Source organism: Artibeus jamaicensis, unplaced genomic scaffold (assembly GCF_021234435.1).
Source record: "Artibeus jamaicensis isolate MK-2021 breed Jamaican fruit bat unplaced genomic scaffold, CSHL_Jam_final contig_548, whole genome shotgun sequence".
Lineage (NCBI taxonomy): Eukaryota > Metazoa > Chordata > Mammalia > Chiroptera > Phyllostomidae > Artibeus > Artibeus jamaicensis.
Window position 1 is genome coordinate 22,723,072 of NW_026521883.1, and position 13,683 is coordinate 22,736,754.

Genomic DNA, 13,683 nt, shown 5'->3' on the forward strand with positions numbered 1-13,683 from the left:
CAAAAACATGAGGAAAGGCTTAGGAACCTCTGGGACAACTTTAAATGTTCCAGCATCTGAACAATAGGGGTGCCAGAAGGAAAAGAGGAAGAGCAAGAAATTGAAAACTTATTTGAAAACACAATGAAGGAGAACTTCCCCAATCTGCCAAAGGAAATAGACTTCCAGGAACATCATACACACTGTAGTTAAAATGTCAGCTCCATTAGATCCTGACTGTTACCTTGGCAAGTAGTCAACTCTTTGAACTCCACTTTCTTCATTAGTAAAATAGGTCTAATAATACTTGATATGAAGCATTATTGTGAGAATTAAATGAGTGCAAGATACAAAATAGGTGCTCAACAATGTTAGCTATTGTATTACATTATATTACTAATATCTACCATACACATACACACCTAAGAACATAGGAGCTGCTCAATAATACTTTGTTGAATAAATGGGGAGTTACAGGCTTCTTTGTAAACCCATTCCTACACAGTCCTTTTTATCTTACCTGGCTTCTTATAGGTCACATAGATATAGAGGAAGAACTCAATGACGTAGGTGATGACAGCTGCCCACCAGTTGATGACAAACATGACTGCACAGCACAAAACAGCCCCAAAAAGAGATACCCACATGTTGTAAATTCTGTACGCGGGTCTCCATCCTGAAAGTAAAAGAACAACAATAAAATGTATGTGTAGCAGAAAAACTTCCATACTCTCACCATCATGCCAGTGAGTATTATTAGAGTGCAGGTAACATGTTTTTTTTCTAGCATAAAAATCAAAGCTTTTAGGTCAAGTTTATGTTATTAGTTTTCTGTGATCTTGGGTCCCTGGCCTATGAAGGTGTAATTATACTAAATAAGGATGCTGTGAAATACAGAAAATGGCCTCTCCACTCTTTTGCATGTTTCCTGATTGTCTTTTCAAACTATGAAATTTTGAGCATCTGATATCTATGCCATTAGGAGTTTAAAGGAGGCAGGAGGAATGGAAAAGTGGGGTCTTTCGGGGGAGGGATGAGAGGAATTGCTTGGTGGACCAAGAAAGAGAAGGCTAAGACAATGGCTTTATTCCCGTGAAAGAAGGCAGAACAGTCATCAAAAGCCAATCCATTAACTTCCTGCTAGCTCTTCCTTTACCCTAAGGGGATAGTGCTTGCCCTTTCAGAAATAATCATCATGGGACAAGAGGGAGAAATTTATCTGCAAGTCTTCTTAAACCTGATGCATTAACATATTTCACCTTTGCAATGAAAATATTTCTTACAATTCATGAATGCAAGGTGGGTTTTCCTATGTTTTATTAGTTCTCTGAAATAAAGAAGCAGGGAGACAGTATGGCCAGGATGGGGAAACTCTAATTTGAAAGGTATATTTGGTCTACGGATAAAGTCCATTTTAAATTTGGAGTTGCCAAAACACAACAGAGCTTTCAAAGTCTGCTAGAGCAAATTCCTAAATGGCTACAAGATGGATATATATCACGTTGAGGATGTCACTGAAATGCCCATATTTTTCTGAGGCTGACTGTGTACATGTGAGCACATGGGCACGTGTGTGTGAAACAGAGAGGTGGGACAAGGGGGGAGATGGGGAAGAGTCTGTTTCTGGGTCTGCAGATCTGTGTGTCCCCTCTGTGTACTTTTCTATTTTCTTCTTTCTCTCTTTCCCTTTCAATCTCTCCCTTCCCCATCTCTGTTAGTTCCCCCTATTTTTCAAAAGTGAACATAACATGGCATAGAGGGGCACATTTCAATGGCTTGTTGTATTCTCTGACTAGAGCTTTCTGTTTTCTGCTTGAAAGAAGACAACAAAACAGAAACAGAGTGTCCTCAGTGTTTTCCGGAGCCTAGTGGCCTTGGGGGGAATGTAGGTTCCCTCTTTTATCTACCCTTTGTTTTATCGGCAGCAGCTTTTCCAAAGGAGGTCCAATCATGGCAGGCCCTAAAAAGCGGAAATGTGTTTGTATCCCTGATGAAAGTCCTCATTGGAAGGACTTTCTGAAAGTCGATAAAGACTAGTCTCTCTTCTGGTGGAAAGGCAAAAGAAATTCTGTTGGTCAGTGGAAGCAAAGAAGAAGTGAGGGATGACTAGACAGGGGAAGGTTCTTTGGTGTCAAATTTTACACCACTTTAAACCACAGTCTGAGAGGGCAAGGATGCCAGTGGCTCCACTGTGAATCTGCATTGACTACACTCAGCAGGTAATTATGGGAACTACTCATCCTTCTCTTCTGCACCATGGGCAGGAAACAAATTGATAGTAAGGAAGTTTCAAATATATACATTTATTCCACTTCTGTGGTCACTTTCACCCTGGAAATAAATAGTGGTGTTTTTCTACTGCTGAAATAAATGTGGTTTCTCTTGCAATGAATAATTTATTGCCACAGGAGAAAATTGACTTTACGGTTGGTCAAAAAGGCCATTGCTCAAATGATTTTTTTTCCATTTCAGAAGTCATCCCCCAACTCACCAAAACAAAGTGGATTACACTGCCTACTAGGATGTAAAAAGACCCAGATAAATACAAATTAAGCACTTCCCCTGACTTATTTCATTTTACTGACACTAACTGTTGGCTTAGGCTTATTTTAGTTTTGAAAAGTCAGTTTACCTGGAGATTTGGCATAAGAGGCATGGAAGCAGGAGAAATTAATAAGTGCATACGAGGCCAGGAAAAAGTTGGAGATGATGGGAGCGATGGTGTTCAGTTCCGCTGTGAACAAAGCAGAATTGAGCATGTACATATGAATGATGAGACCAGGGGCTGAAACAGCTGTTGCAGCCTGGAAGCTTGACTTCATTTGGAAATTGAAAACATAGCTAGCATCTGTCAAAGTTTAAGAAGTTGGTGATTTTTCTTTGGGGCTGCATTCATTTTAAAATCTATTCTTAGAGTTTCTTTTCTATAAAGAACCAGGAAAATCTACCTTTCAGGAAATAGGCATTATGACCTCGACCTGAAAAAAAAATTTTGTGGTAATGGATAGAAGGTTTGAGGAACGGGATGATAAACTCCCCTGTAGGTATTGCAAAGTTACCAAAGCCTGCGTTCTTTGTCTGCTATGCATACCTCTGCAGGTGACAGAGTAGTTAAACACCAGTGAACCAGAAATGCCTACTCGGAAGTCTCTGCATATACCCAACTTGCTTTCTCTGACATCTAGAATCCTTGTTAGTCATTTGTACTTTTCTACCTCTCTAGAGAGTTTTACCTTCTAAGATTTGTCACAGATGTTTTACTGCAGTAGCTAAATATCCAGCAAGATTTAATTCCAGCTGAATTGTTTACTTTATGATAGAAGTAATAACTTAGAGATAGTTATGCTTCTCTGAGCATCAGGTGTCTATCAGCTTCAGTGATGCAAATGCAGGTGGCAGCTGTGTGTGTCCCTAGCACATGGTGGCTAGCAAGGAAGCAGACGAAGCAGGTGCCACAAAGCTGGGGCTGTGAAGCTGCTCTGCGTTGTTCTAAAAGAGTGATTTGTATGAGTATTATTTAATTTATACCATTTTAAAAACTTTGTCTATTTGATCATTTAAATGTAGGATATGGCTGTCATTTGAAGTCTTAAAAGTACATAATTGAAACATCTATACAGAATCACTTCTTGTATGATTTAAAAAAAAACCCAACAAAATTTATTAGCTGTAACAAACACCTTCAACCTTTGTGGAAATCTTATGATTTCACAAATTACAGTCACTTCCTGAGTTTATGTGAAGAGAAGGAGCCCTCATTGTTTGGCCCCTCAGTGCTGAGGCAGGCTCATTCCCACACAGTTGCCACCATCCTTACTTCTTGCTCCATTTCCTCTAACATGCCTCCCCAGCAAAATCGATGCCTGGGGAGCAGTGAGGAATGTGCAGGCTACATTGATGCATGTGCCTCTCCAAGATTAAGTAGTCGTCTCTATATTGTTTAGGGGGAAGGAGAGGAGGTTAAGTTCTAGTAAGGGGTTCTCAAATTTTAGTGATTTATAAATCTCTTGAGAAACTTGTAAAAATGCAGATTCCTTGTCACCAGAGATTCTGATTGTAACTCTTGGGTTGTGCCTTAAAAATCTGCACTCAGACAAACCCACAGGTGGTTCTGATTCTGACACAGGTGGTCAACATACCACATTGGGAGAACGAATACGTCAACTCTCCTGCTCCCTGCCAGGCTAGGAGATGTAAAGACTGGTGATTTCTCATTTCCTTCTTAGATAGACTCCAATATTCCCAAATGGAATATTAAACATAAAACAGGTAACTTCTCAGGCTAAAAGGAAAACTTATGAGTATCAGAAGAACTACTTGGCTTTCGATAAGAACAAGGACTCTACGAACCAATAAGAATGAATGCCATGGCGATAACAAAGGTGAGAATGTATCCTCTCAGCGGCTCGTTGTTTTTCCCATATCCTTTTGCAAAGAACTGCAGGGCTTTGTAGATGTTGTCCTTGCACAGAGCCTAATGGGGAACAAGAGGAGAGCTTTGTCATTTATATCTATGTAGGATCCTTTTCCCTGGGCGATTTAAACAAGAAGATACAGGGAAAGATGGAGTGATACACAATACGAGGCACAAGTTAACACTGCAGTTCATCTTTCTTTATATTATTTGAATCAATCTTGACTATGTGGCAGACATAGCATTTGAGCCAGATGCAAACATTACACTGTTTCAGAAAATGATGGAAAATGATTGCTGGTGAGAATGAATATTTCAGCTTGATCCACGTTCAGTGGCAACAGCAGGAGAGAGAAGCACATGCTCTTGTGCCCGGATCACCTGGAACACTTTGGGAGCGCTGACGAGGGAGGCCAGGGCGGAGGAGAGTGTTGCAGAAAAGATGCCAGCCGTGATGAGGGGGCCAAACCCTGACACCATGCTCATGACCTTGAGAAGAGAGGGTCAAGTAAAGAAACTCAGCCAACAGACAGTAAAAAAAACAAAAACAAATAAAAAGACTCAAGTTTTGATCCAAATGCTTCTCTTTTCACTTTTTGTGATTTGGAATCTCCTTTATAAGCTAATTGCTTCTAACTAGAATCCCCTCCCTTTTTCCTCCAGCCATTTCATTCTCAAGTTCTTAAGAGCTGTTTTTTTTTTAAATGGAAATGGCCTTTTTGTTGACTATAAAAATAATCAATGCTCAACACAATATATTCAGAAGATACTGGAAAGAATAAAGTAAGAGGTTTCAAGGATAAAGTAAGAGGTTAAAGATTTTGATGTGTCCCCCTCTGTCCTTTGTGAGTATATATTTCTTTCATAATGGGAAATTCTATCTTACAGAAAGTGGTGTTTTAATAAGGTTTGGGGGAGCACTCAGCTGTTTACCAGTTTTTTAAAGGCATTAGACTTTCTTGTTCTTCTTGCACATAGAGTCTTTTCAAACTTTTGTTTTTGCTCTACTCATTAGATCTGAGACATTATGAGATTCTATCCATTTAAGTCATATTTTAAAACAATGGCTTCAGCTGAGTTAATTTCTCTTTGCTGGTTGTTACAATAGATGAATGAAGCCTTCGCAACCCACTTGCCTTTCCCTCTGCTCACCAATAGTTCAGACAAATTAGTATGTTTCAACTTCTCTGTTCTTTCCCCCTTTCTTGCCTCCCCCTCTGTCACTGTCATTTTCCTCTTGGCCTGGTGTTCCAGACGCTCCAGGGCCACTGCTGTTCCTAAGCCAAGGCCCATGGGTAAAATGCATCCCAATGCTGGCTAACCTCTAAGTCTCCCCTCATTTTCATGAAACCTTGCACAATGATTGGAAGACACAATGTTGGGTGGTGATCCTTCCCTGGTGGAGCAAGTCAGACAAGTGCCTGTTCTCTCCTCACCACAGTAAACGCAACCCCAGCATTTGCTACAACTTAATGTCTGTGTGATTCCCTTCCCTCCCACACCATGTGTTCCATGTTAAATTCAAATCAATCAATAATCTAATCAGCCACAGCATCAGAAGTTTCATTATACATGATGCTATAAAAATGGAAACAGTGGCAAGAAGGATCATTATAATTATGGCAGCTCGAACCTGGAAATTGTTCATCAGCCCATACTGACATGGCTCGTGGCGACACCTCGAGAAGTCATAGCCCAGCCCACAGGCTGCTGAGCCATTGCAGTTCATCCCGGAAATGACAGTGTCATTCACGTTTCCAGTGGCATCTCGGACCACACAGGCCCCTGGGGAAACAACGGTGGCTTGTCATTTCTTTATATGAGGATTTCTATTTCCTTAGGGGATTCTTCTGAAAACATACTTGGTTTAGTTGAAGTCTGAGCAGGTCCCTTGACCCCCCCTGTCTTCACTGTCAATGCTTTCTGGGACGTGCTACCTGGAGGCTTCTTTCCTCTGAAGCCTGGGAGTAGCCCTGTGTCTAACAGGCTGCCACTTCTACTGTCTTGGGGGAGAGGTTTGTCCTAGCTCTCACTTGCTTCTACAAGACACTTGGGTATTAGAAATACCTTACTTTCTGATCTCCTAAAATGCACATACAATTCAGATTTCATAGTACTCAATTCAGATTTCAGGCTTAGTGCTACTGATCCAGTGTTTTTCCAGTAGGATTTATTGTCTCATCTATGAGAGAACCAAGAGATAGCACTTTTGAATTCAAGTAATTAAGAGAACCAAGCCCTTGCTTTCAATTAATGATATTCCTTGTATAATTTTTAAACAGTTGTAATTCTACTTGACATACAATTTTAATAGTTGAAATAATAAATAAAATATTTTGGGATAAAATATTACAATTTCTTAAGTAATACTAAAGGTCAAATAATATTCTATCAAATATTTGCCTTGGTTTATTCAATTTTTCATACACTTAAGTGTTTCTGTTATTTTCTATTATAAATATTCTATGAACATCTTTGTGCATATTATTTTCCCTATGTTTCAAAGTATTTCTCTAGAATAGACTCCCAGAAATGAAATTATCAACTTTTTAAAGATCCTTAGTATATATTTTAATCACCTACATTCCTTATGAATTTTTTTAACCATAATCTCTGACATTATGCATTTAATAGGATTATTGAAATATATGAACATAAGTGTGAAATGTATATAAACTTTTCCGAACTACCTGAAGGATAAATACTTGACAACCCAATGCCAACCAATACAACTGCTTATTTTGCTTTCTCCCTCTTTGCTAATAACTATAAGAGAGGTTCCAGCAATAGTTAGGTACTAATGAGAACCCCGAATTTTGGCCATGAATTCATATTCTTTAAATCTAGGAAAGACTTAAGAATCATAGAATCTTCAAGTTGAAAGAACCACTTCAGTGCAGACATTTTTTTTCCTGAAGCCCTGAGAGGTGGCCTGATTACTCTATACCCGAACCAGAGACACCTGTGTTACAGTTTAATTGCGTTCAAACCCTAGAGCATCTAAGAATGGAATTAAGACTGTTGCCTTTTAAAAAATGTTCTGCTTATGTTCCACTGAAAGTCCATTGGACATGCAAACCCATCCAACCCCTTGAAAATCTGGCATTTCAACACCAGAGACATAAGTACTTACCTACACAAATAGCAACTCCTATGTAGGCAACAGTGGTGATGAAAATGGCCAGCATGGTTCCTCTGGGGATAGCGTCTTGGGGATCCTTTCAAATAATAGCATGGAAGTACAAGGAGACAGGGTGGAATCAGAAACAGAGGTCACTAGGAGTTATTTCTGTGTTTTCAAACTTTTAGGTTACTCTTCCTGAGGCAAGTTCTAAAGAAAAGATCGAGCTAATAGCAAAATGGTAAGCTCAGATTCTTTGGGGATGAAGACAAAATGTTTAGAGTGAATAAAGAAATCTGTAGAATTTTGTGCTGAACAGAAGAGATCTCCAACTGTCCAGGAGGGAGTTTTTATGGAAAAGTATAGTAGTTAGTTCACTCACTAATGTCTCTCTCTCTCCCTTTTCTCCTGTGAGTTTCGTGCTGATTTATTAAACCTTAAATTATTAGGAGAAATGTCCAAGTATACCTGGCACATTGATGATATCTCTGTGTGTGAGTGTGTGTGTGTGTGTGTATGTATGTTTTGTACTAAGCTTAAGCTTGCCTTAAAAAATCACTTTTGACTGAACAAAAAGGATCATCTTCTAAATTCTCCAATCTCTCAAATTTCCCATTGGAGTCTTGTTCAGGAATGAGTACAACGGGGGATATTTAATTTTCATAAGCACACATAGAGAAGAGGCAAATTTAAACTTATCCCCCAAAATGATCTTTTCTCTTGCTTATAAATATATAAATTCACTGAGCTGAATCCACATCATAGAAAATATACCTTCTTATATCCTATTTGGGGGACTAAATCTTATCATAATCAATTCGAAGCAGCAAAACTTCTAAATAATTGAATTCAACTTAACAGGGATTATTAAATAGATATTTTAATATGTTTATTGACTATACAGGACAGTGCCTGGCATGTAGTAGGAGTCAATAAGTATTGAATTGAAGCAAGCACAGTCTCAGTAGGCATTAGTCCCTCCACCAGAGGACATGAGACTCATCAATATGAATAAGCAATCAATGCAGTTAAAGTATGAAGTTTTTTTTGTTTATTTGTTTTGGGTTTTTTTTTTTTTTTTGCTTAAATCTGCCGATCAAATCCATCACAAAGGTAAACTCATGGTGAATTTGTACTCAACCTGACAGCTGCAGAGTCAAGCAAATCTGTTCCCTCATAGGAGTGATGGTCCCTGTGGAGTCACTCTGTGATCATTAATTCTTTCCTACTCATTAGGAATATCTCCACACATGCCTTGTCTAATACAATGATTTTCAACTTTTTTCATCTCATAGCACACATTGACATGTGATCTGTTTTTTGCTTCTTTTGACTCCATTACAGTAAGTCTGTCTTTCCACTAGACCCTGAGCTCTCGGAGGGAGGGACTGAGTTCTTCTTTGCCTTCCCAGTGCCTGGTGTAAGTGTTGGTTGAGCTGAACTGACTAGTAAGCATCTCACACAAAATTGTATTTAAAGAGTCTAAGAAAAGCACAGTATCCTTTAATTCAAATGTGTACTCTGTAGAAACTTATGTCAGTGACGCCTGATACTTTTCTGAATCTGAGAAACTGGAAGCTCAACATCCATCACTAAATTTCACTAAGCAGTGATACTTACTACTTAAATCATTTTGAACAAGTTACTTAATTTTTCTGAGCCTCAGCCTAATCTTTTCTTATGCCATATCTCTGCTCAGGAGTTTACTGTGGCACTGTGGTTCTTAACATAACAAATGTAAAAGCCTTTATTCATTCACTCAATAAGTATTTATCAAAGCTTTACTAGCTCCGAGGATACAGCAATGAAGAAAACCAAAGAAAAGGCTCCGCTTTCACAAGTTATATTCCAGCGCAAGGTCCTCTGGCTGGGTTCTCCCAGACTCTGACACCTGTTTCTCCTCTCCTTATAAGGTGATCCAGCCTCATGAGGGCTTCTCCAGTTGAACCATGAGAGATGTTTCCTGTCCCTAGTTTTCCCCACTCCTGACTGTTCTTGTCTTCTCTGCCTCCAATACATTCTCTCACCAACAGTCAGTATTTAGTCTTTGCTGTCAGTTCACACTTGACTGTTACTGCCATGAGGATATCATCCTTAACTTAATTGTTCATTATTTTTTATCTCACAATCCATAGGACAGTGCCAATGGTTTTAATGTATACATATCTCTCCTTTTAAATATATTTTATTGATTATACTATATGGTAGTCCCAATTTTTCCCCCTTTGGCCACCTGCACCCAGCACCCCCACTCCCTCCGGCAGTCCCTCCTCCCTTAGTTCATATCCTTGGACCACGCATATAAGTTATTTGTATACAAATCTCTCAATGGCTCTTATAAATATTTCTTGTCTTCCAAAGTAATTACAAATTTATTGAGGTAAAACTTGCGTTTTTTATGCTGCGTGCATGCACATGCATGCATGTGTGTGGTAGACACTGTTTATTGCCTCCTAATATTCTTTCCCATCTTCTTCTTTTCACTACTAGAATCCTATCAGATTTTTTCTAGACACATGGCAGCTGAACTAGAGACAACATTTCCCAGTCTTCTTTACAACTATGGAAGGCCTCAGACTAAATTCTGGCCAATGGAATGTCAGCAGAAGGAATATATTGAAGGTCCAGGAATTGCTTGTCCTCTGCTTCCTTATTCTCCTTCCTATGGACTGGGATGTGATCTTGGACATCATCAGTCATCTTTGACCTTGCAGATGAGGGCAATCCCCAAGGGAATGGTAAGACGAGGGAGGTTATCTGCATCCCTGGGCTACCTTTTGGAGCAGATCTTTCTTACTCCACTGGGTGGCTATGAACTCAAACTTTTATTCACTAGAAAAAGTTCTATCTTGTTTAGGTCAAAATTACTGGTCTCATAAAATATTTGAGCCAATATCATAACTAATACAATGCTCCTTATAGTATTTAACATAGAATAATATGAATGAGTGTTAAATAAATACCTATTAAATGAGTGAATGTGTCCCTGAATTTAATATCAGCATCTAGCAATAAAGTAATTTATCTTTGTTTTTTGTTTTTTTCTTAAATGTTCCATGTTCTTACACATTATGCATTTAAAAGAGAAAGTGGTGGTTCTTCTATTTGTTTCATTGAATAGTATTATTTTGTTGGAAGTGTGACACACTGTCATACTCTTTCCTCCTGATATGACTGAATAAGACTTGTGGGACTATCAGAAATAGGAGAGTTTGGCATTAAAATATGACTTTTAAATAATGAGGAAACCTTATGAAAATTTTACGATTTGAAAGCTGTAGAGAAACATGGCCACTGTTGATCTGTACAGCTCTTTGTGCTGCCCGCCAGCTGCAATGCCACCTCCCTGGACTACAAAAGCAGAGAAAACAACATACCTCCAAATCTCCTGAGATATTGGCACCTGCAAGAATCCCAGTAGCTGCTGGGAAAAAAATGGCAAAGACAGAGAAGAAGCCTTCGCCTTTTGTGAAGCTCGGCCCAAAGTTTTCTGCAAATATTGATGCTGCAACACAAATAATGAGAAATTACCATGTAGACATTCTTCACAGAGTAGGAGATAAAATTACCTTTGGCTTTTATAGCCCTAAATGCAAATGAGTTCCTATAATCTTAATGAAACCCAAAGGTGTTGGTGTACTGATAAACCTCATGTTAATATTTGCCAAAGGTCAACACACATATCACAAGGTTTTAGATCTCCAGAACAGAGCTGTGAGAAATCAATCAATTTTATGCCAACAGAGACACCTGAAGTCTTTGAATCTGAAAGACTGAAAAACAAAGAAATGGAGAATTTTTTCATGGTGTTACAGGCACACTCATAAATATAATGTCTCTTTTTAAAAAATTGCAGGAATCTGTGGGTGAGACTACCTTACAGTTTTTTAAAACGTTATTTATTTTTAGAAAGAGGGGAAGTGAGAGAGAAAGAAGGAGAGAAACATCAATGTGTAGTTCCTGTCATGTCCCCCCAACCAGGGACCAGCAACCCAAGCATGTGCCCTGATTGGGAATTGAACCAGCACCCTCTTGATTCCCAGGCCAGCACTCAATCCACTGAGCCACACCAGCTGGGGTCCTACCTTACAGTTTTGCTTTTAATATTCTAAGCCAGTCACTGCCTGCTGAGTTTGAATTTTGAATTTTTATACCAAATTCTCACATATGGGAGAATAATATTGTGAGGAGATTTGATCATAAAATAATACCATCCCACAGGTTGTCTGTCACCAAATTACTTTAATGAAAAAAATTGTCTAGAAGAGAAAAAAAAAACAGAAAGGGAAAGAGGGCAAGAAAAGGAAGATAAATATGAGCAGAAGAAACTAGAATAATGCAAGAACAAGGAAAAAAGATGTATAGCACCAGAAAAGAAATACAGCAGGAGCTGGAAGGAGAAAAAAGAATAAAAAGCAAAAGGAAGCTAACATGCAATGCAAACAAGATGATCTTTACAGAGAAAAATAATCAGAAAGAAAGAAATGAGTGATATAAGAAAGAAATGAATACTGACAACCAAGAAAATGAAGGAAGATATTTTAAAAATCTCAGACATGGATTCTGGAGTAAGCTGGAGTGGAAAGTTAGGAAAAGGTAGACAGGGGAAGTGGAAAGGGGGAGACAAATCAAATTCCACGCTCAGCAAAGGTACCACAGGACGCTGCTCTAAGTACCTCCTATAGTCGTTTATGCTAAAAAACCTGACAGTGCTGCTTAACTAGGAAATGCTACTAAAGCAAGGTGCAAAAAAGTCTAGCGGAGAAAGATGACTGTGACTTTAGTGCTCTCAGTGTTTGAACAAATGGTCTGAGCTTCCTTCTCTTTCTTCATACGTGCACTTTTTCCTACTCTTTTGACAGCAATAAGTTGTCTTGAACCTTAAGGTTTTCAAGATATTTTATGTCCACTAATTATTTGCTTTTTAAAAATCCTCACAGGAAGTTATTATTATCACTCACACCTGATCAGGAAAATCTGAGACCCACACAGGTTAGTGAGCCATCTGGCTGGTAAGCAGCAGGGTCTTGACTCACTCTGGCTCCTGAACCCAACCTCTGGCTCTTCCCTGGATCACAGGGCTAGAGTCGAGGTCACAGGGATGGCGACGGAGGGGAGCAATGGAGGACCATTTATTGCAAAGCAACTTATTTGTCGCATGTACCTTGATAGTTAAAGAAACCTTTGGACTTCTTCTCATTGTTGGTTGGAATGACGGTTCCAATGAAGAAATTTGCAATAGCAATAAGAAGAATAACCAAAAGGATCACTTGAGCCTGGAATGGCAAAGTAAAAAAAAAAAAAGCCAAATTACATTTATTTAACAACTTTTTATGTAATCATGAAAGTGATGTGTACACTGAACAAAGATGCTATCTGGTTATTCCAGTTAAGACTCTACTACCTGAATTAAGTGATAAGTGGACCCTTACAGAATAGCATCTTAATGAGCCTTATTTGGTCTGACTACAGATATCACATTTTCAATGGGAGCATGTGTTTGGTATTTAAAGTTGACATTACAAGAACATTCTAAGTACTGGGCAGGTATCCTGCTGCAGTGTTCTCAGGAATATAAATGGAGCCCAAAGCTTTAACACTGATAGACTTTATTTCCCTTTCAGGCAGAGCACCATGGATTTCTCCCATTCCCAGAGCTAATAACTGCAGGAGTATGAGAACACAGAATGACTCACAGAGTTCCCCTAACACTCAGTGCACTTGATGTTGGGCTGCGATTATGTGCCCAGCACAAGCAGTCTACAAGGCTGACCAGCCAAATTGCCCTTTTTTTTTAGTTCCCCATACATTTAGAGGTGTTTATTTGCTTGGCATTTCCATGTGCTGCTCATTCTGCTAAGAAGGCACTTCTACTTTTTGCAGAACTGTTTCTTTCTTTTCTTCCTTTCAGTCTTAGTTACCTCCTCAATCACTGAATCCAAATAGCAGCTAATGTTCACCAAGGGCTTTCAATATAACAGCTGTAGATTTAACTTTACCAGTATTCTTTCAGATATGTAATACCACCAATAACTCTGTGAAGTAGGTAACATTATCATCATTTAAAGATAAAGAAATTGAGGCACAGATCAGTTAAGCAATTTACTAGAGGCCATATGGATATAAACTAGATTCAAATCCAAGCATGCTGAGAGCAAAGCTGGAAGTT

At 38.8% G+C, this 13,683-nt stretch overlaps 1 protein-coding gene across 4 annotated transcripts in view; it reads right to left on the reverse strand.

Annotated features, from left to right (window-relative positions):
• The window catches only part of SLC12A1 (solute carrier family 12 member 1), a 77,036-nt gene that overhangs the window by 39,925 nt on the left and 23,428 nt on the right, over nt 1-13,683 (reverse strand). For all 4 annotated transcript variants that reach the window (XM_037156475.2, XM_037156473.2, XM_037156472.2 and 1 more), the window contains 8 exons: nt 12,679-12,790; nt 10,892-11,019; nt 7,527-7,611; nt 6,027-6,178; nt 4,775-4,882; nt 4,330-4,453; nt 2,612-2,713; nt 500-655 (listed from right to left, as the gene is read on the reverse strand). In XM_037156475.2, the coding sequence (XP_037012370.1) occupies nt 500-655; nt 2,612-2,713; nt 4,330-4,453; nt 4,775-4,882; nt 6,027-6,178; nt 7,527-7,611; nt 10,892-11,019; nt 12,679-12,790 (967 nt within the window). The remainder of the gene's footprint in view (nt 1-499; nt 656-2,611; nt 2,714-4,329; nt 4,454-4,774; nt 4,883-6,026; nt 6,179-7,526; nt 7,612-10,891; nt 11,020-12,678; nt 12,791-13,683) is intronic.